The sequence below is a fragment of the Denticeps clupeoides genome, unplaced genomic scaffold (genome assembly GCF_900700375.1).
Source record: "Denticeps clupeoides unplaced genomic scaffold, fDenClu1.1, whole genome shotgun sequence".
NCBI lineage: Eukaryota > Metazoa > Chordata > Actinopteri > Clupeiformes > Denticipitidae > Denticeps > Denticeps clupeoides.
Genome location: NW_021630127.1, coordinates 66,506 through 89,294, shown reverse-complemented (window position 1 = coordinate 89,294; position 22,789 = coordinate 66,506). Strand labels below are relative to the sequence as shown.

The 22,789-nt window shown below is 47.5% G+C and overlaps 1 protein-coding gene, 1 long non-coding RNA gene and 1 pseudogene across 3 annotated transcripts; 1 reads left to right on the top strand and 2 right to left on the bottom strand.

Moving 5' to 3' along the window:
- Positions 1–8,078: 8,078 nt before the first annotated feature.
- Positions 8,079–11,093, top strand: LOC114784233 (uncharacterized). The gene is made up of 3 exons (XR_003748835.1): positions 8,079–8,492; positions 9,487–9,690; positions 10,576–11,093. It is a non-coding gene; the product is annotated as an uncharacterized LOC114784233 (long non-coding RNA).
- A 1,386-nt stretch (positions 11,094–12,479) lies between these two features.
- LOC114784238 (uncharacterized) lies at positions 12,480–12,627 on the bottom strand (annotated as a pseudogene).
- A 1,573-nt stretch (positions 12,628–14,200) lies between these two features.
- LOC114784225 (mitochondrial dicarboxylate carrier-like) lies at positions 14,201–22,781 on the bottom strand. Of its 2 annotated transcripts, XM_028969457.1 has the most exons (11): positions 22,561–22,781; positions 18,139–18,258; positions 17,725–17,839; positions 17,089–17,137; positions 16,277–16,318; positions 16,160–16,203; positions 16,013–16,083; positions 15,843–15,935; positions 15,653–15,730; positions 14,571–14,622; positions 14,201–14,490 (listed from the first exon to the last, which is right to left on the bottom strand). In XM_028969457.1, exons 1-11 carry the CDS (start codon positions 22,648–22,650, stop codon positions 14,384–14,386), a joined length of 861 nt encoding a protein of 286 aa, XP_028825290.1. In that variant the 5' UTR covers positions 22,651–22,781; the 3' UTR covers positions 14,201–14,383. The 2 variants fall into 2 exon arrangements, with proteins under 2 accessions (XP_028825290.1, XP_028825289.1); XM_028969456.1 differs by lacking the exon at positions 14,201–14,490 and having other exon boundaries at positions 14,597–14,622; positions 15,653–15,765.
- Between the last annotated feature and the right edge of the window lie 8 nt (positions 22,782–22,789).

Genomic DNA, 22,789 nt, shown 5'->3' with positions numbered 1-22,789 from the left:
ACGCTTCACAGTTAAAAGAAAAGGATTCGATCAAGTAAGAATAACGTGTTTAATTTGAACTCAATGCCAAATTGTATTTTATTCATATAATCATTTGTTAATTAATATGTATGATTTGAAACAACGTAAAGGTATTAGGACAGCATAAATCAATTGATTCTTGGACCAAAGTAAACCCAATTTATATATTTTTTCATTTACATTTCCAGCATTTACCATACCCCTGAATCCAGAGTGCCTTAAAATCAGTAGTGACAGGGACAGTCCCCCCCCTGGAGACACTCGGGGTTATGCGCCTTGCCTAGGGACACGCTGGGAGTAAGTGGGGATCGAACCTGGGACTTTGTGGTCCCACTACGCCACTGCCACCCTCAGCCGCCGTTCATGAACGTTCCCGTCGCATGAGAAAAAAACAGCGCTGACAGCTCTGTTGGAGAACATGCAACAGCCCGGCTACTTCCAGCTAACGGAAGCGTCCAAAACGTCAGACAATCTTGCATCAAAATATAATCAAGCAACAGAAAAATTGAATTTCAAATATACCACAAGCCCATATATCACCCCAGAGCAGAACCAACTACCCAAAGCAGATAATGTGTGGTATAATAATCAGGATTTCTTCATTTTCATTTAGATTTAAACACACACACAGAGATCAGAACCTCGTGCACCCCTCCTCTGAAAAGTGAACACTGCAGCACAGCACACGGTGACACAACGAAACGTGTCCTCTGTATTAAACCATCACCCTCTGAGTGGCACCTTGCTGGCTCGGAATTATGGGTCCCCTCTGTACCCCCAGGCAGTGCAAGGAAACACTAACCGCATGTCAACCCCACAACATTCAGGCCCGCTGGTGACCTCTGACCCCTGCACCTGCACCTGCCCCCGCACCGGCCACGCGTGATGAATGTTTCCTGCTTGGATGTGCGTAACCTGACACCGAACCCGCAGCCTGAGCACCCCACCCTCCCGCGCGGGCCACAGGTGGCGCCTTCACGCCACTTCACGGCGAGGATCCGTCAGGGGGGGACAGCGCTTCGCCATTACGCGCCTTTCCCCGATGACAGATGAGCCCGCGTCGAAAACGCGCGGTGCAGACCGGAGAGTCCAGCGCGCGTCCCGGAGAGGAGGAGGAGGAGGAGGAAGAGGAAGGCGCTGGAGAGCCTCCATCGTTACGCACCGCGCGGATTTATTTCTATTCACAAATCGGGCCATTTTACTCGTTACCGTTACTCGGAACCAGAACCAGACCATATTTCATACGAGAAATTATATATTTTTAATGTATGAAAATGAAATCATGCTGCAGCACGGACCCCTATCCAGAGAAGTAAGTCCAGTAATGGTCACCTCTCCACCCATCACCCCCACCTCTCCACCCATCACCCCCACCTCGCCACGCATCACCCCCCTACCTGGCCGCGTGTCCCGGGACGCCCGCGGCACCGCGCATCCTCCGGCGCAGCGCGGTAATCCGGACCGACTGCTGAAGCTCCGCTCCCCGCAGAACAAACTTTGTCGCGCTCGGGGTGGCGCAGCGGCGGCGAATCTGACGCCCCGCCCACCGAGTTCAGCCTCATAATAATGGAACATGAAGAGTATAAGTATCTAGAATTAAATATGGTTTTAAAAACTACGCAATATTTAAAGCAGTATGATGCATTATAGACATAAATTTAAGTTAAGTTAAAAAAACAAAGGTATGCATGATGACTAATTAAACATGAAATCAAACTAACCCATATACTGTACATGTGAACAAATGAACTCTGACCACGAAACGTTTTGAACTCTGCTTGACCTTCTCAGGCTTTTTCTGAATCCTCATAAATGTATTATTATACTGCCACCACATACTGGGAGACCTCACAAGACCAGTTTCCGGAGAAGCGTTGTTTAAATGTTACATGTAGCACCAGGTCCGGGAGAGGCGTTGTTTAAATGTTACATGTACCACCAGGTTCCAGAGAAGTGTAGTTTAAATGTTACATAAAGTACCAGGTTTCAGAGAAGCATTGTTTAAATGTTACATGTAGCACCAGGTTCTGGAGAAGCGTTGTTTAAATGTTACATTTAGCACCAATTTCCAGAGAAACATTGTTTAAATGTTACATGTAACACCAGGTTCAGGAGAAGCGTTGTTTAAATGTTACATGTAGCACCAGGTTCAGGAGAAACGTTGTTTAAATGTTACATGTACCACCAGGTTCCAGAGAAGTGTAGTTTAAACGTTACATGTAGTACCAGGTTTCAGAGAAGCATTGTTTAAATGTTATATGTACCACAGGTTCCGGAGAAGCGTTGTTTAAATGTTACATGTAGCACCAATTTCCAGAGAAACATTGTTTAAATGTTACATGTAGCACCAGGTTCAGGAGAAGCGTTGTTTAAATGTTACATTTAGCACCAATTTCGAGAGAAACATTGTTTAAATGTTACATGTAGCACCAGGTTCGGGAGAAGCGTTGTTTAAATGTTACATGTAGCACCAGGTTCAGGAGAAGCGTTGTTTAAATGTTACATTTAGCACCAGGTTCAGGAGAAACGTTGTTTAAATGTTACATGTACCACCAGGTTCGGGAGAGGCGTTGTTTAAATGTTACATGTAGCACCAGGTTCAGGAGAAACGTTGTTTAAATGTTACATGTACCACCAGGTTCGGGAGAGGCGTTGTTTAAATTTTACATGTAGCACCAGGTTCAGGAGAAGCGTTGTTTAAATGTTACATTTAGCAGCAATTTCCAGAGAAACTTTGTTTAAATGTTACATGTAGTACCAGGTTTCCGGAGAAGCGTTGTTTAAATGTTACATTTAGCAGCAATTTCCAGAGAAACTTTGTTTAAATGTTACATGTAGTACCAGGTTTCCGGAGAAGCATTGTTTAAATGTTACATGTAGCACCAGGTTCAGGAGAAACGTTGTTTAAATGTTACATGTACCACCAGGTTCGGGAGAGGCGTTGTTTAAATGTTACATGTAGCACCAGGTTCAGGAGAAACGTTGTTTAAATGTTACATGTAGCACCAATTTCCAGAGAAACATTGTTTAAATGTTACATGTAGCACCAGGTTCAGGAGAAGCGTTGTTTAAATGTTACATGTAGCACCAGGTTCAGGAGAAACGTTGTTTAAATGTTACATGTACCACCAGGTTCCAGAGAAGTGTAGTTTAAACGTTACATGTAGTACCAGGTTTCAGAGAAACATTGTTTAAATGTTATATGTACCACCAGGTTCCGGAGAAGCGTTGTTTAAATGTTACATGTAGCACCAATTTCCAGAGAAACGTTGTTTAAATGTTACATGTAGCACCAGGTTCAGGAGAAGCGTTGTTTAAATGTTACATTTAGCACCAATTTCCAGAGAAACATTGTTTAAATGTTACATGTAGCACCAGGTTCGGGAGAAGCGTTGTTTAAATGTTACATGTAGCACCAGGTTCAGGAGAAGCGTTGTTTAAATGTTACATTTAGCACCAGGTTCAGGAGAAACGTTGTTTAAATGTTACATGTACCACCAGGTTCGGGAGAGGCGTTGTTTAAATGTTACATGTAGCACCAGGTTCAGGAGAAACGTTGTTTAAATGTTACATGTACCACCAGGTTCGGGAGAGGCGTTGTTTAAATTTTACATGTAGCACCAGGTTCAGGAGAAGCGTTGTTTAAATGTTACATTTAGCAGCAATTTCCAGAGAAACTTTGTTTAAATGTTACATGTAGTACCAGGTTTCCGGAGAAGCGTTGTTTAAATGTTACATTTAGCAGCAATTCCAGAGAAACTTTGTTTAAATGTTACATGTAGTACCAGGTTTCCGGAGAAGCGTTGTTTAAATGTTACATGTAGCACCAGGTTCAGGAGAAACGTTGTTTAAATGTTACATGTACCACCAGGTTCGGGAGAGGCGTTGTTTAAATGTTACATGTAGCACCAGGTTCAGGAGAAACGTTGTTTAAATGTTACATGTAGCACCAGGTTCCAGAGAAACATTGTTTAAATGTTACATGTAGCACCAGGTTCAGGAGAACGTTGTTTAAATGTTACATGTAGTACCAGGTTTCCGGAGAAGCGTTGTTTAAATGTTACATTTAGCAGCAATTTCCAGAGAAACTTTGTTTAAATGTTACATGTAGTACCAGGTTTCTGGAGAAGCGTTGTTTAAATGTTACATGTAGCACCAGGTTCAAGGAGAAACGTTGTTTTAAATGTTACATGTAGCACCAGGTTCAGGAGAAGCATTGTTTAAATGTTACATTTAGCACCAATTTCCAGAGAAACGTTGTTTAAATGTTACATGTAGCACCAGGTTCAGGAGAAGCATTGTTTAAATGTTACATGTAGCACCAGGTTCCAGAGAAACGTGGTTTAAATGTTACATGTAGCACCAATTTCTAGAGAAACGTTGTTTAAATGTTACATGTAGCACCAGGTTCAGGAGAAGCGTTGTTTAAATGTTACATGTAGCACCAGGTTCCAGAGAAACGTTGTTTCACTTCACTATGTACAATATGTATGTAGCTTAAATGACAATAAAGCTCAACTTCAACAGTTGACCTTGTGAACGTCATTCAGATCCATACATTGTCCATATATGAGAATGGGAATAGCTAATAAATGGGAGAACATATAAACACAGAGATACAGCCTTCACATCCCATAAAACTGAGTCAAAGTTGAAACAGAAACCACCCCATGCTGTAATATACTATAAAATATCACACTACATTATAAATACATAAATACACTATACTATACTGCACTGCTACACTGTACTATATAATACTTTAGTAATACTACAATATAATATACTATAATTCATGTCCAGTTTAGGGTTAATGGTGAAACAAAGTCGGTTAATTTGTGTGTGTGAGGAACACTGATAAAGAAGTTCCTCTCCACAGAATCTTCTGTAGTCATGCATTGATTGTATTTTTTAACATCAGATAATAAAGCCACGCTGCATGTTTCGTGCTCTCTCAGCCCTCAGCTGGATTCGGGGAGGAAGACCTTCAGCGCTGCGTGCACGAGGTGGGTCAGCAGCTTTTACCGGGTCCATCAAACCTGGTCCATCAGAAACCAAAATGAAATATTATATATAGCGTAAACTCATCCATTTTCTTAAATAAAGAAGAAGTGGTTTCCCCCCGAGGACGAAGATGAGAAAAGGGATGGAGGGATGATGAAAGAATCTGTCAGGCCTGAAGATGAAAGATTACTTACAAAAAAAAAAACACATCAAACACAACACAAATTGATTTATAATCCACGGAAATGAGGAATTTCAGGCAGCTCTTTGTGTTGCCATCCAATTTACATCATTTTTCATATTCATCAACCATTCAACGACTGAGATCCCCAAATCTGTGTTTGTACCCAAAACGATGTGAAATTATACACGATGGATTGAAATGGGCAAAGTTGATTGGGCATTTTTGTAAAAAAGGGGGAAATAAATGCGCCAGGTCATCACAGTTTTAAACATTCAGTGGGGCGAGTTCGGTCGGCATCATTATTGCGTCAGCCATCGGTGAGCCGACGTGAGCTGTAAAGTCCATCCCTTCTTGAACACGAAGGTCTTCGGGTGTTGGACACGTGCAAACCCATCCATATTCAGAAGAGAGGCCTTGAGGCTGCCGCGCTTTAGAGCGCACGTTCGCGTTCTTGACCGCTCTGGATTCATGAGTCACCTGAAGATCAGAACTACACAATTACCCAGCAACACGTGAGCTCCCTGCACACCCTGGCCTTTTGAATATTTCATGTCTCAATTTACACTTCACAGAGCGCTTGGGATTGAGAATCATCGAGCAGGACGGGTAAGAATCTTCTGCGGCCACGACATTCGGAAGCGGTTCTGCGCGGCCCACCTCATTTCCGTTCACGCCCTTGTCCACGTCATGCCTGATGCTGAACTGCTGCTTAACAGAGACTATCGGCCCACTTACACGTCACCAGCGCGATGAAGCTGCACAGAACCTCACAAGCAAAAAGTTACAGTGAGGAGGATATATGAAAGTGAAGTGCTGGAAGAGTTAGATGTAGAAGGGTCTTTAATCATCATTTGAAGATGTCTTAACATCTAGGGGTTGGGGAACCGTGACAACGAAGGAGAGGGAATACACACATTGATTTACAGTGAGAAGTGAACGACCAAGCCAGACCTAGGGTGCTGTACATAAAAACCCACAGGAGGGACTACACATCACAACAGTTTACACAAAAAAACATAACTAACACGCAACACAGGCCGGAAGGTGCTCTCCTCTCTATCCTCCTCCGTCCGGTGGCTGGAGTTGTCCGTGGGTGATCCTGTCTGTTGATTGGCAGACTGACGATGTGGGAATAGGTAGGCGGAGTCATGAATCCCAACCTCCACCCAGCAAACAGACACACCAAACACTGAGCACCCCCCAAAACCACTCTACGGCCCAATGGGATGTAACACCTTGTTAAATGGAATTTATGAAATTGGCTTTAAAAAGCTTCTGGCATGTAATTTAGCTTGATTATGATATTTTTCCCAACTTCGCAGGTGACTGCAATGCATTGGGATGAGATCGAATACTGACACGAATATTTACATTATGAAACGTTCAAATGTCAATGAAGCGCATGAATTTTGTTCTCGGGACAAGAGAAGGGCTTCTTGTTGAAAAGCAGAGAGAAGGAAGTCACTTCCTGGCTGAAATGAAAATCGAACAATGAGCCAAACAGGCAGAAAACTCAGATCAAGGACCTTGTTTCTCCTGCAGAGTTTGTGCATCGTCACTGGCCCCCTATTACACATCATTTATGTGGCTAATATGTGTAAAAAAAGGGCCTTCTCAATGTAAAGAAGATGGATTTAGACAAAAAACAAAGTGCTGGACTCGTCCACTGTACCTTTTTGTCATGTATGTTCCATACGGGGCATGACTGTGATCCAAATTGGTTTGCCCTGCCAAGGCCCATTTGGGTCCTGTAGATCATCTGCAGGTAACCCAGAAGACTCTGGGCATATGCGACCCTTCTGAATGGTTCACATGGACGTGCTGGCTGAGATGAACGAGTTTTCTTCTCCTCCTTTCACAGCGCAACCGTGCCTCTGTCCTCCTGAGAAGATTGAGATTGCATACGAGAGCGAGAAAGCCCTCAGGGAACATGAACAGAAATGCAATCAATCTCCGCACTCCGCAGGAAGCCCTATTACACACGCGATGGGTCGTCTCAGCGGGGACGCCTGCTCTCATCCCACAGGCCGCCACGCGAGCTTTAGATCACATCCCATCATCCACCGCACTACTGCAGCCTGCCACGGCGCAGCTACACGAGGGGAACCGCGTTCCCCACCCGGGGTCCAATTACCCCGTTAGCCAAACGACTACACGAAGCCAGAGCGAAGACTCCGTTACAAATCACCGGTGATGGTGTTAATAACCAGTGATGGGAATAACGGCGAATAATCGGACCAATTACTGTTTCCATGGTAACAATGCTGTTAGCGTTACATGCTACTGTAGCTACACAGTGTTTCATTTTCTTTGTTGAGGGGCGAGGTTGATTGGCTAAGGTTGTGTTGAACTTCATGAGGCAGGGGTGGGCGGGTTTTAATTACCATAAAACAAAAACGAACATGAACGTGAGATACGGCAATGTCGAGTTCAAAAGCAATGTTGGAAATAAAGGTAAGAATTTAAATGTTAAATGTGCGTTATGCCGTGGAATTACAATTCAACTCCACTGAAGCTCCTCTCAACGTCTTAACACTTTATCAAAACTAGTCGCCAAGAATGTGGAAGTTGATAGCAGCACAAACCCAGGCGCGGCTAACGCTGTCACTCTCTCTCTCTCTCTCACACACACACACACACACACAGTCTAAATGGCTCCTTTGGAGTTCTCTACGCGTTTCTAGTTAAATTTATCACCCAGCTGAGGCGTCCATCTGGCGGTGGCTGGCCGCCATGATGGAAGGGGCCTGTCAGCCTGACAAGACGTGCAGTAGCTGAGCGTCCAGTCCTCCTGCCGCGGCTTCCATTTAAAAGGCGGAAGCATTAAAACGAGGCTCAGTAGGCAGAAGGAAGCGGGTAGCACCCGGAACCGGGACGATTCACACGCTAGCGAAGGGTTATGGTCTCGGAGGACAGACAAGGCCTGCAAACACAGTCTTTGGGGTCAGCCAGGGGACCCTGAGACAGGACGAGGGTGAAGTCAATGCTCAGGGACGTAAAACCGGTATTCAGGATATTTCACCATTCAACGACAGTCATCAGTTCACCGGGTGGACACACCTTTAAATCGGAGAACCCAGAGAAAACCTGCACCAACGCGGGGAGAGCGTGTAAACTCCACCCAGATAAAGCCGGAGCTAGGATATGACCTTGGATGTGTGAAGCCATGACACTAACCTGTAGTGTTGCAGTCAGGACCGCCTAAACCGACATTGCCGAGATCAGAGGATATCAAGACCAAGACACTGCGAAACCACCAAGACCGAGACCAAGACACACGAAGGTGAGACCAAGACCAAGACTACATCACATTGCACAGATCAACTTTGGAGAAAATAACTCATTCAAATTCAAATTCATGGTATCTTTCCAATTATGTTGTCCATATGTCTCTCATTTAAAATCTCCAAGATTTAAGGTGAAGTGACTGTCATTGTGAAACACTGCAGCACAGCACACGGTGCACGCGGTGAAATGTGTCCTCTGCTTTTAACCAACACCCTTGGTGAGCAGTGGGCGGCCATGACGGGTGCCCGGGGAGCAGCGTGTGGGGACGGTGACTTGCTCAGTGGCACCCTGGCGCTCGGGATTCGAACCGGCAACCTTCTCGCCGGCTTCCTTAACCTCTAGGCCACCCCATTCCCTGTATCCTGAAAGTTTTCCGGTTCAATTTGGTGTCTCCTAATGTAAACCCCTTCCTGCCCGTGTCTTTAAAAGGTCGTACAGGGTCATCAGATCATATGAAGCGCTGCGGCCCCCGTTCGTGTTTAAAACAGGCTCGGATCTTCGAGGTCAGAGCAGAGCGTCCATGACCTTCCTCAGAGCTTCCTAAACTCCGCCGCCACCGAGCATGAAGCCGAGCTGACCCCGACTCCTCATCTTTCACTGCGCTTTCAGGTGACATGTTTAATAATCGCCACCGTGTACAGAAATGAACCAGACAAACCCTGACAATGTGGAGAGAGGGACACGTCAAACCCGAGGACACGGTACACGTCAAGCGCCGATGCACACTGCACGTGAGGCTTTCAAAAAGTTTGCAACCTTGAGTCTATCACGGGGTGACTGAGGACAAATCGCAAACTCACATCCTCCTTATTCTTGAAAAATTCATAATTCCAATCTAGTTGTGAAAAGTTTCTTTTTTTGATGATTTATTTGACATGAGCAGAGTGGTTAGCGACGCTGCTGCTTCTGTTTCTCATCGTCCTCCATCGCTCTCATCTATTTCTGTGGTCACATCTGTTTCCTCGTGTTGCTCTGTTTTCCTCCCACAGGCCGAAGACCAGCAAGAGAGATGAACTGATGACCTCGAAGAGTCCCTGGTGTCTGTGTGTGTGTCTCATGTGTTCAAGCCAAGTCTACTTCGGACCAAAACGAAAACAGATTCTCTCGTCAGAATGGACAACCAGGGACAACCAAAAAAAACACTGACCAAATGACAACATCATAACTGCCATTACAGCCATCTGCACCACAAGGTGATTCCTATTGGTTAAAAACTCAGCCACATGACAAGATTTACTGTCATAAACGTCACCCAGGCTGCATTTACCAGACGCCCTGATCCAGAGCTCCTTACAATCAGTAGTTACAGGGACAGTCCCCCCCTGGAGACACTCAGGGTTAAGTGTCCTGCTCAGGGACACGATGGTAGTAAGTGGGGATTGAACCTGGTTTTATTGCTCCTCTGGTTCACAGGCGAGTGTTTAACCCACTGGGCACTCTCTAGACTCTGCAACCAACAGGAAGTAGCAAGAAATCCCGTATAAAATCCCATATATGCTGTCGTCAAACTATTCCGTGTTTCTCTTCTCTTCAACATTTTTTCCTCATTTTTAACTTGTAATCTGCAGACATCTCACCTTTTCTTCAGCAGCCATCTCCTCCTCTTCGTAAAAATTGTATTGGCCTCAAACTGGTCCTGTCCGATCTGACTGTGCATGCGTACCGTATACACACACACACACACACACACACACACACACACACACACACACACAGTACCGGCCAAAAGCTTAGACACACCTTCTCATACAATGTGTTGTCTTTATTTTCATGACCAGTTGGTAGATTCTCACTGAAGGCATCCAAACTATGAATGAACACATGTGGAGTTATGTACCATTTACACATGTAAATGGTCATGAAAATATAGAAAACACATTGAATCAGAAGGTGTCTCCAAACCTTTGGCCTGTACTGTATATATGTAATGTATATGTATATGTATATGTGTATATAATGTATGTGTATAGGGTGACGATAAAAAGCAGAGGACATGTTTCACCGTGTCACCGTTTTTCCATTTTTAAAAATAATTTATTGTATGCAAAATTTAATTATTCATTTGATTTCCTTTCCAGATCCTGTTTACTGGGTTTCATGATCGATATTTTCACTCCAACTTTCTTCAGCTTAGCTGGAGGCAAAAAAATGAAAAAATCAACATTTGTTGAGCTGAAGGTCAACTGTTCCGTCCCGGAGGAGAAAGATTCCTGTTCCTCCCTGGTTCTGACAGCTGCAACTGAGAGAGAAACAGAAAAAAAAAACGGTGCTGGATGTCCCCCTCTTTATGGGTTGGCCCCGGTGATTTAGGGCCTGCAGTGGGTGCCATTTTGGAAAAGACTAGAATGACCCGATGTGACAGCAGTGACTGGTGGCTCGGGCTCCAGATGGGAGAGGAACGCCTCGCTCCACGACTCCTGCATTTCTATTATTTCTCCGCCGCAGTAAGGTCTGACCCGAGAGACCGGCAGTCCTGATCCCAAAATCCATACAAATCAGTCGGGCCGTGACCAGAACAACAGGTTCCGTCCAAACCACAGAACCCTGCAGGCGTGCCTGTCAGGAGAAACACTACAGAACTGGCGGGGGGACAAGGCGAGATAAAGGGGTTCCATTTTTTTTTTTTAAATCAGTGCATGCTGGTGTGATCTGGGGAAAAGTTCCTCAAAAAGATCAACCCCGACCATTCAAACGGTCCCGTTTCCTCCTGGCTCGTGTAGTAAGTTCCACTTCGGCAGAAAGTCAAGACCACAGACCAACTCTAATCCACGAGCGATCAAAACCGTTGTTTTTTTTTTGGCCCCGCTTGTTATTTATCATGCGCAAAAAAGGGGCGGTGGTGGCCTAGCAGTTAAGGAAGCGGCCCCGTAATCAGAAGGTTGCCGGTTCGAATCCCGATCTGCCAAGGTGCCACTGAGGTAAAGCACCGTCCCCACACACTGCTCCCCGGGCGCCCTGTCATGGCTGCCCACTGCTCACTCAGGTTGATGGGTTAAATGCAGAGGACAAATTTCATTGTGTGCACCGTGTGCTGTGCTGCTGTGTATCACATGTGACAATCACTTCACTTCACTTCACTTGTTCAGGTGGCAGCGGAGTTAAAGCGTGGGTCAGCGGTGACGGCCTTTACGCTGTGAACCAGGAGAAATAAAGTTGGAGATCCCAGTGCGATTAAAGAACGGACCCTTGTGGAGGCTTCGTGCCTGGCGGAACCAGGCAAAATGGGAAGACTAGCTGGAGACGTGCCAGGACACCAGGAGTCTTCCGCCGTAGTTTCTATTAACTTTACACTTAAACTCAACGTACTTCACCTGCCGATATTGTACTGATAATATCGATGTTTCTAATGTGATCGACGCAGAATCTTATATACCGTTTTTTTTTTTTAACATTTTTAGTAAAATTCGCAATATATCGTTATAAAGTTGCATCGTGACTTTACACACGAAGAGACCGATTGACGTTTCAAAGGCCCTTCACCAATCGCAGACACTGAGAAGAAAACCTCCAAGCGTAACCTTCCAGGCATCTCGAGGCCTGGGTTTCAGGTGACAAAGGGTTTTGTCAGCTCGCGCACGACACTGGCAAAGGCCTTGAGAGAACAAAGATGCCGAGATCAGCAACGGGACGGCGATTCCGTCATCCGGATACGAACGCTGAAACCGATGCAGGGTGACAAGGATGTACATACGGAAAGCACAAACCTAAAGAATAGATACCTGGGAGCCTTATGAAAGTGAGTGCAGCACAGCACACAAAATGTGTCCTCTGTATCTAACCACGCCCTTGGTGAGCAGCAGGCAGCCATGAAAGGCGCCCGGGGCGCAGTGATCACTTCATCGATGCTAACATGGAAGCACGTTGCAAGTCGCTCTGGATAAGTGCGTCTGCCAAATGCCTTAAATAGAAATGTGTGGGGGGGACGTGCTTTGCTCAGTGGCACCTCAGCGGAATCGGGATTCGAACCGGCAACCTTCTGAGTACGGGGCCGCTTCCTTAACCGCTAGGCCACCACTGCCCCCAAAAAAATTATGCAGTCGAGATTCCCACATTTGGGGAATTGGCAGGGCTCAGCACACAGCCGGAGTGCACTGGCTGAGCCCCGCCCTGGGATGAACCGCCTTACATTTAGCAAGCATTTATCAGACGCCCTTATCCAGAGCGACTTACAGTCAGTAGTTACAGGGACAGTCATTGTGCTCTGTACGCTGTACTTTGTAGCATATGACAATAAACTTTAACCTCAACGTGAGTAGCTTCGCCACCTACTGGGTCATTGCAGTTTCGCTCTGTATGGATATTGTGCAGCCCCAGTTATTTGTCTATTTAACTTTTATATATCGTGTACAGTCCACTTTCTCTGCCGTGACAAATGTAAATTTCCCACTTGTCATCTTATCATGCATTAAATTAATAGGAGTTAGCCGTTTGTCTATTAATTTTTTTTATTTTTTTTTAACAGACTGAGAATGGCCCAAAACTGATTTAGCTATAAATTCAAAGCAATTTTTTTTTTGCACTGCTTTGGGACCAAAATACACATGCCCATGTCATAACTAAGAATTTTCAGAAATGGGTCTAATTTCTAGTTACATTTATTTCCAGTGGTTCATGTTATACACAGTGGAGCTAATGCACAATCATTAGGAGAGAATCCAATAATCAAGTGGTCCATAAATCATTTGGACATTTGTGATTGTGAGAGGAAAAAAAAAAAAAACCTGGTACCGAACTGGCCATTCCTTGTTAGTATTTAATCCCGATTCCCAAGTTATTTCAGAACAGTGTAAAACACTTGTTAAACACATTAAATCAGTGAACTTCTCCCACACAGAGCCAAACGCCGCCTTTCCAATACCTGCGTCACTCTGCCCCCTAGAGGCAACAGTTGACTACGGCAAAGGAAAATGAAAAAGCGGCGTTGACGAACATGAAATCTGATCAGAATTGGGTTCAAATTAAACTCTGAACAGCTTGTCCTGATTCAATACTATGAGCAGCCAAATCAACACACAACACCAACCCAGCAGGTTGCTAAAAAAAAAAAAAAAACTAAAAACAGCAAATAACAGCATTAAAATGAATGTACGTGGAACTACAGCGGGATCCACACTAGTCCTGGACTGGCCCGGCAGGATTCGGCGGGTTCACTGGCAGCAGGAAACGTCAGACTGGATCGGGCTGCTGGAATGGTTTGTACGGAAATGATTTACGTGAAATAAAAAAAAAAAAAGCCCTCCACCTGCAACACATAATGCGTTATTAATCTCTACGTTAGCCAGGACGCTGGAACATGGGCCCTATATAGATCAAATTGATTAATAGTTATATTATTGTTAAATCCAGTGACTTTTGACCTCACAGCATGACGTCCACATAATTCCTGTGGTACGAGGGCTGCGTTTTAAGTCCAGTTTTATCGCGTCTGATGCATGGTCGTGTCAAAACGTAAGGAGGCAGCGTCCCCTAGGGTCCCTCGGCCGGTCCTGCGCGTTTATTCCGCCCCGGCTCCTGACGTTCCCGGAGTCGGGACGGAATAAAGAACCAGCGCGGCCGGCAGTTTCTGCTACGAAGGAGTTTTTTTTTTTTTTTCCTTCAGCACAATCATCTCCAGTCTAGTGCAGAAGACCGCTTTCTACTACGGTCACACGTCCCCAGTCTCTGTCACGGCACGGGTGACGAATGTGAGAATGTGTCCTGAAAATGGCACGTGCGTGAGGGTCCCAACCCCATCTCCTCAGGGAACAACAAGAACAACAAGAAAATCACTTCTGCTGCACTTCTGTACAGGTTCTAAAAGTAAACTGAACGTATTCGGTGTACCTTTTGTGTTTATGAGTGTGTGTGTGTGTGGTGTGTGTGTGTGAGGCTTTAAAAGATGAAGGCTCAGGACACAACGACGACGCCAAAGTGGTTCCTCAGCTGCTCCAGGAAGATGAAGGTGAGGACCGTGTGCGGAATCAGCCGGATCCCCGCCGGAACCAGGCCCTGCCGGCGAATTGGACCGTTAGCAGGTGGAGAAAGTGGGCGGGGCTACAGTTCTACGATCTGTAATTAGTGAAATTACCTTGTAAAAAAGCTAGCGGTCCCAGTTTGGCAGTCTCCTTTAAGCAGTGCGCCACTCCCTATTCAAACATAAGACGGACAGGTCGGTTAGGACAATGCGAGAGCTGTACTGTCCCGTCCAATCCATATACATATCATGACATAACTCAACTTTTTTGCTTTGTGTTGTTGTTGCTATGGAGACGCGAGCCTATTACAGGTCCGCTACTATGCAAAGGTCACTTGTCGAGCCTGCCTGCAGCGGCTAGAAATGGCGATTATATGTCATTCTGCTTCGAACTTCCCACCCCGCCACTAAAAAAAAAAAGTATCTCCACCGACAGTCGTGGCTTGAAAAGCAGGGATTGGATGTAAAACTAAGCACAAATGTATTATTTAGTTCAGTCACATGAGACGTCACATTTTTTCCATAAAAAAAAAAAAACACAGACACGACTTCCTGTCTTCTCCAAACATTGTGGTTGGTGAACGGTGTTGATGACGTAATTTCCACGAATGGCCGCTCAACTTCTATAGGCCGCCCTCCTCCTCGTCCCGCCTCTCTCCTCCTCATTAGCATTTAAAGCTACAGACAACCGAAATACCGCGTCCTGGGAAATTATGGGACTGAAATTCTGCACCAAGAGACTTCAGGTACAGTATAAGGGGACCAACAAGACTGACATAAAAGCAAAAAGAAAATTATAGGGGACCTTTAAATATCCTTCTATACCCTTTTATTTTAACCGTCTTCCTGCAACTGCTCGTTTTTTAAGAATATCAACAATGCACAAAATTATGCACAACTCAATGCACAACTCTAACCATCCATCCGGGTTTTACAGCCTCCAAGCTTCCATGTTGTGTTACTAAACACATTTTATCTTTATTCGTATGAAACTTTAATCGAACTCGGCATTTGTACGTGGACAGCGAAGAAAATTTAACTGGACAGAGAAACGTAATTTCTTCCGTACGCGCGACAATAAACGAATCCTGTCAGTCGGGGCGCCATTGCATCACAGCACACAGGGGTCAAAGTTCACCACTGCTCAGACGCAGCGCGATGCCTGCCGTGTCCCAGACCGAAAGCTGTATGGTCCCGCCTACCGAGTATTCCCCTTTGGAGTTCATGAGCCTCGTCTTGATGACGTCCAGCGGCTGGCAGAGGAACGTGGCGCAGCCTCCCTGCGGGCGAGACGCAGGTACAACAGCGTGTGACACTTTTAAAAAAAAAAAAAAATTTAAAGTTCCAGGAATAATAATTAAAAAAATAAATAAATAATAAAAACCGACTCACCGCGATGAAGCTGCTGAGGAAATGAGTGAAGATGTTGTCCTTCATGAAACCCGTGACCAGAACCAGCTGCTTGGCCTGGTCATAGCAGGCCAGCTGGACAAGAGGAGAGACACGCGTGAGGTGACACGACTGCACCGGACCACCTATCCCAGCATGCTCTGCTGCCTCACCTGCCCCACTGTGACCAGAGCCCCTCTGCTTGATGCCATGGTCGCTCCAGAAAACAGCTTCTTCAATCCCTCTAAGAAACATATTACATTCGGAAGCGGGTCGGAACGGGGCGCGGCACAACACGACTGCCTTTAAACGCCGCTTACCCTCCCGGAAGACCCTGCACAGTCCGTCCAGCGCGTGCTTATAACTGAAAGGCAGAAAGCAGGCGTCACTACCGCGTTACGGCGAGCTCGCGGCGGCGAGAAGAGGACGCCACTCACTTCCTGCGCAGCTCCGGCGGCAGCTTCACGTCGTTCTGCATCCTGCCGACAAACCAGGGAGAGTCAACGGCAGCGCACGAGACGCCGAATCGAAAAACAAACCGAATAATCGATTATCGTAGTGACGCCGCTCTGTGATGTTCTGGAGGCCGCGTAAAAATTCGCGTTTTTTTTTTAGAAATGTATATTTTCAGTTCTGCCACGAAGAGCGAACGGAGGAAAAGTCGATCTTTCTCTCAGCGTCCAGAGATTTAAAGTGAAGTGATTGTCACATGTGATACACAGCAGCACAGCACACGGTGCACACAGTGAAATTTGTCCTCTATATTTAACCATCACCCTTGGTGAGCAGTGGGCAGCCATGACAGGCACCCGGGGAGCAGTGTGTGGGGACGGCGCTTTGCTCAGTGGCACCTCAGTGGCACCTTGGCGGATCGGGATTCGAACCGGCAACCTTCTGATTACGGGGCCGCTTCCTTAACCGCTACAACACGACATTACAGATGCGGCTACAGACGTTCTCCAAGAAGCAGGAAAACGTCTGTGCTCAGTCAACCTCACCGTGACGGCGTACGAGAACGTATCTGTACGGTTATCCTACTCGGAACATGCTGTGAAGTTCACGCCCGACATCGAGAAAACACCAAATACCGGCATTCCTCGTGAAGGTTGAAGGGTCTTCACAGCACAGAGCGCATTTCATGAGGTCTTTTTTTTTTTATTATTCTTCCCCGTATTGTTCTCCTTGTCTTACATTCTGACAATCATTGGTCACTGATGTGTTGATTATGTAAACAGAAACTCCCCCACACCTCACATTGACCATGTCCGCCGGGGTTCCAATGAAGCCTCCTGTGAATCCTGGGGAAAGGATGAGAGAGAGTGAGAGAGTGAGAAAGAGAGAGTATGTAGTTTATCTGGGCAAATGTATCATTTCTTGGGTTTTAGTACCTGTAATTCCAATTAGGGGGAGAAAGAGAGACACAGACAGAGACCAAGAGCAAGAGAGAGAGAGAGAAAAAGACAGGGAGAGAAAGGAAGGGACAGACAGACAGACAGAGTGAGAAACAGAGAGCAAGAGCGAGAGACAGACAGAGCGAGAGAGAGAGCGAGTGAAAGAGAGAGAGAGCGAGTCAGGAAGAGAGAGAGAGACAAAGACAGAAAGAAAGAGAAAGACAAAGAGAGAAATTAGGACAATAGAGTATATTAGAACTAAAAGACACGTTCTATATTCAAACTGTATTTTTTTAAAAATGGTTTGGTTCTGAGTTGTTATGGGAACGGTATGTAGATCAGGTCGTACTGAACCAAACCTGGGTTTTCAATGATGGATATTTTAAAGCGCTCATGTAAGTCACCCTGGATAAGGGGGTCAGCAAAATGGTGTAAATGTAAACAGAGAGGAGGAGAGAGAGAGACAGGGAGAGAGAGAGAGTGGGTGTGTGCACCTCCAAATGCTCCCAACAGAACTTTCTGGTGGAATGGCAGGGGTCCCTTAGAGTCACGGCTCACCATGTCCCTGACCGTCTCATATATAGCAAACCTCGTCAGAGAGTACGACATCTGGAACGAACACGTAATCGAGAGGGAGAGAGAGGTTGAGACGATAAGCTGCACATAGAAACTGTCACACATTCTTTTTAAAAATCCTGTAATCATAATAAGTCACCCATTACCAACCACTAGAGGGCGCTTTACTGATTCATTACAGGGAGGGTTCTGCTCTGTGCGACCTTTGAACTTTCAGGAGGGAGGTTATTCTGTAACCCAACTGGACTTTGGAGTATCTGACCATGTAAACTGGAGAAAACTGGAAAGCAGACGACACACACACACACACACACACACACACACACACACACCTGTCTGCAGAGCGAGGCGCTCAGGCCACTGTAGAGAGCGAGAGCCCCGTCGTTCTTCACCACGTGCATGGCCATGCCCATCATCCTCATCTTCACCGCCTGCTGCGTCTGCAGGTGCACCTGTGTGAGGACGTAATCATCATCGTCATCGTCATCATCATCATCATCAGCCGCCCAACTCCAGGAGCTGCAGTGCTGGTTCTACTGGCAGCCAAAAAAAACAAAATCCCTGCTGTCTGCACCCACAGACAGACTCCGATTCGAAACGATATGAAGGCCGCAGCTGGTTTATCAGGGTGCAGCCGCCACACAAACCTTGTCAACTCTTATCTGCTCTCTGCGCGCATGGGGTGGGTGTGTGTGTGTGTGTGTGATACGTTGAGCGCAATAGAATTGGGATAAAGGGACAAGAGTAAATAACCTCAAAAGCAAGCTTTTCTAGAGTAGGCCACCGAGTCCAGGGTTCAAACCCCACTTACTACCATCGCGTCCCTGAGCAAAACCCTGAGTGTCTCCTGGGGGGGGGACTGTCCCTGTAACTACTGACCGATTCCGGTTTGGAGGCGAATGTGTTACCCACCAGGCCAATTCCAGCTTTTTTTTTTGGATTATTCTTGTTTTACCGCCTCTTCGCGGCTGCTAAATTAGTTTTGTCATTTTTATACAATGACTATAAACCCACTTTTGCTTCATTTGCATAATGGTTGTATACTAGCAATATTTGCGATACTGTGGGCAGTAGCAGTCGCCAAAGCATTTCACCGCACATCATACCAGGTACGACTGTGAACGTGACAAATAAAATTGGAATTTAACTTCGTTCTGTTTTATTCTACGGGCTCGGTCACGGCGCCAGGTGACCGCGGAGTAGCACCACGCATTCGGTACAGGACCGGGGCTTCACTTTTTACCTTCTCCCGACCCCCCCGTCTACCAGAGCGGAGGCAGGAAACCGCAGACAAAGAGGTCACTTATCTACGGTCACTCAGTAACTCGATGTCGGCCCGGAGAAAAGATCCGATTCCTCCTAATGGTCAATAAAACAGTACGTGCAGTGTTCTGAGAGAGAGAGAGAGAGAGAGAGAGAGAGAGAGAGACCTGGATAACCGGATTAGAAGGGTGAAGTAGAGAGGACACATGCAGCGCCGCGAGGGAAATCTGGCCCTCGGACGAAGACCCGAATTACGTTTGGACAGGAGTGGCTTCTGACTGGACTTCACCGCACGTCCCCGTGCACGTTCTTCATCTGTGGCCATCCGTAACCCCACATCACCCATCGTTTGTACTTTCCACAACAGGGACAGAGCATTAACGTACAAAACCTCCGTTCTCACTCATCTGTACGTCAACGGGCAGCTGGCACGTTTTCAAGTTTAACCGTTCAGTCTTCAGGAAAAACGTGCTACATATGACTGGACGATAAAGAACAGATGGAGCGTGACGAGAGAACCATGTTCTAAACCTGTAACAAATTCTACAGCGTGAATGAGGAAACGATGGGAAAATTCTGAACCGCACTTGTTGTACGGAACCGAGAACATTTTTAGGTCGGCCACATTTGGTCAGATCAGCGAGAGTTAGTAACAAGCGCTCCTCCCACTTTATTCAAAAGTTCACGTCTGACTCGGAAGGAACCCCAGGAACTCCACGTGCGAATATTCCACAATTACCGTACCACTCCGTCAGATCCTGGTGCACAATGCCCAGAAATAAGAACTAGGGGTGATTCATTTAATACAATTAATAATCGATGCGTTGTGTTGTGTTGCAAACGTGAAGTGATTGTCACTTGTGATACACTGCAGCACAGCACACGGTGCACACAGTGAAATGTGTCCTCTGCATTTAACCCATCACCCTTGGTGAGCAGTGAGCAGCCATGACAGGTGCCCGAGGAGCAGTGTGTGGGGACGGTTCTTTGCTCAGTGGCACTTCGGGGCAGTGGTGGCCTAGCAGTTAAGGAAGCGGCCCTGTAATCAGAAGGTTGCTGGTTCGAATCCAGATCTGCCAAGGTACCACTGAGGTGCCACTGAGCAAAGCACCGTCCCCACACACAGCTCCCGCTCCCCGGGCACCTGTTGTGGCTGCCCATTACTCACTCAGGGTGATGGGTTAAATGCAGAGGACAAATTTCACTGTGTGTATTGTGTGCTGTGCTGCTGTGTATCACGTGTGACAATCACTTCACTTTCACTTGGTGGATCGGGATTCGAACCGGCAACCTTCTGATTATGGGGCCATTTCCTTAACCACTAGGTCACCAACGTGGACGATTCTGCATCGATGCGGTGCAGAACTTAGTCGATTATTTCTCAGTGAGGTTGCATAAGCATTCTGGTTAAAAAGTAGCCGCTCCGGGTCGGAGTTCAGCCTCGTCCCCACGGTCGACTGCCGCCGTTTTAACGCTTTACTCCCACCAGGAGCGGCGCCGGACTGAGTCGGAGAACAGTCACAACTTTATAACAAGAATTTCTATGTAACCGACGTTCAGTCCGCGCTCCCCTGACGCCGTGGACGCCAGAATGATGCCGGGTTGAACGGGCCCTTAACTCTTGACTCGCTGACTTATTTGGGGCAGTGGTGGCCTAGCGGTTAAGGAAGCAGCCCCGTAATCAGAAGGTTGTTGGTTCGAATCCCGATCCGCCAAGGTGCCACTGAGGTGCCACTGAGCAAAGCACCGTCCCCACACACTGCTCCCCGGGCACCTGTCATGGCTGCCCACTGCTCACTCAGGGTGATGGGTTAAATGCAGGGGACAAATTTCACTGTGTGCACCGTGTGCCGTGCTGCTGTGTATCACATGTGACAATCACTTCACTTTACTTTTATTTCACAACATAATTCGCCGTAACGTAGAAAAACTGATGGCATGCGTCGATAATCGCAGTCGAATCGTGCAACCAGTCAGGGTTTAATAAGAACCCACGTTCATCTTGGCTCTTCATCTTGACTGAACACGCCGCGCTGAGAACCGCGGTGGTAGCCCGTCCCGTCTCACGCTTTCCGGTTTTTCCACTCTTGTCGGCACTCGGACAATCTCATGGACGCTGCCATCGTAACAGAGGCGACGCGCGCGGCCTTCAGCCCGATTCAGAATGCATGTCGGGCGTCCCGCCGGCCGTCCAAGGGCCTAAATCTATCAACGCCGCACAGGGGACAATTCCAGGCACAGGACGTCCTCGTCCTCCGAAACCTGAGCCTCTGAGTCACGCCGATCCAACTTTGTTCCACCGTTCCAAATCTCTCTCCTTTCAGCTCCACCTTCGTCTTTATCTCCGCCAACACAAAAAGCCCAGATCGCCAGCCACGCCCGTCCTGAGTGGCGCTTTCTTGCACGAGGAACGCGCCATTCCAGATTCGCTACGAAGACACGCACGGTGCCAGACACCTAGGGGGTTCTGACAAGTACAGACCGGCCCGCTGCAGATCTCCATGCCGGCGTGAGGTATCTGAAGCGTGCAGGAGGTCCTCCAGAACAAACGAACCCGTCCCCTCCGCCCCAAATCTCCCGCTGGGATTCATCACCGGGGTTCCGTCTATGAGAAATGTGTCGGTGGGAACACTGGTTCATTTAAACCACCGTGTGGTAAACCTCGCAGATGTAGACCTGAGGTCACAAGCACAGAAGAACGACCAGCAGCCAGCAAAGTCGCGGGTTCGGGGTCCCTGTGGGTGATAAAGTGGACTAACAGCCAGCAAAGTCGCAGGTTCGGGGTCCCTGTGGGTGATAAAGTGGACTAACAGCCAGCAAAGTCGCAGGTTCGAGCCCCCTGTAACTACAGCAGGTCGCTGTGGGGCAGAAGGTGGGCTTTAACAGCCAGCAAAGTCGCGGGTTCGGGGTCCCTGTAATTACAGCAGGTTGCTGTGGGGGAGAAGGTGGGCTTTAACAGCCAGCAAAGTCGTGGGTTCGGGGTCCCTGTGGGTGATAAAGTGGACTAACAGCCAGCAAAGTCGCGGGTTCGAGCCCCCTGTAACTACAGCAGGTCGCTGTGGGGGAGAAGGTGGGCTTTAACAGCCAGCAATGTCACAGGTTCGGGGTCCCTGTGGGTGATAAAGTGGGCTTTAAAAGCCAACAGCCAGCAAAGTCGCAGGTTCGAGCCCCCTGTAACTACAGCAGGTCGCTGTGGGTGATAAAGTTGACTTTAACTGCCAGCATGAACCAAATCACGGGTTCGGGGCCCCTGGGGGGGAGAAGGTGGGCTTTAACAACCAGCAAAGTCGCAGGTTCGAGCCCCCTGTAACTACAGCAGGTCGCTGTGGGTTAGAAGGTGGGCTTTAACAGACGGACACTCTCGGGAAGGAAGCTTTCAGGGTTCGATCACCTGACTCTGCAGAACGACCTTGTCCCGGACACCCGGAGACCGCTTCGCGTCACCCCAACACGGGCCCAGCGACCTCCGGCGCTCGCAGGTGGCGGCTCACCTTCAGCAGGTCCAGCGGGTGGGTGCAGCACGCCGCCCCGCACGACGCGACTCCCCCGAAGTACCAACGCGAGATCCGCCGCTCCGCCATGGCGTCGCTCCGCGTCCACGGTCACCCGGCTAAATCTCCGAGCCGCGCCGGCGACGGTGACGGTGACGGTGACGCGGCCTCGACTGCGGGGCGCGCGCGCGCGCGCACGCGGCATCTCCCTCGCGTCCGCGGTCACGCG

What these genes read in the sequence shown, in the direction of transcription:
- LOC114784225 (XM_028969457.1), bottom strand. Translation starts at nt 22,650, where the DNA reads ATGGCGGAGCGGCGGATCTCGCGTTGGTACTTCGGGGGAGTCGCGTCG. An exon ending in GCGGACATGGTCAATGTGAG is followed by an intron (nt 16,319 to 17,088) that starts GTGTGGGGGAGT and finishes GTTTGTCGGCAG; the next exon opens with GATGCAGAACGACGTGAAGC. An exon ending in TCCTCAGCAGCTTCATCGCG is followed by an intron (nt 15,731 to 15,842) that starts GTGAGTCGGTTT and finishes TCTCGCCCGCAG; the next exon opens with GGAGGCTGCGCCACGTTCCT.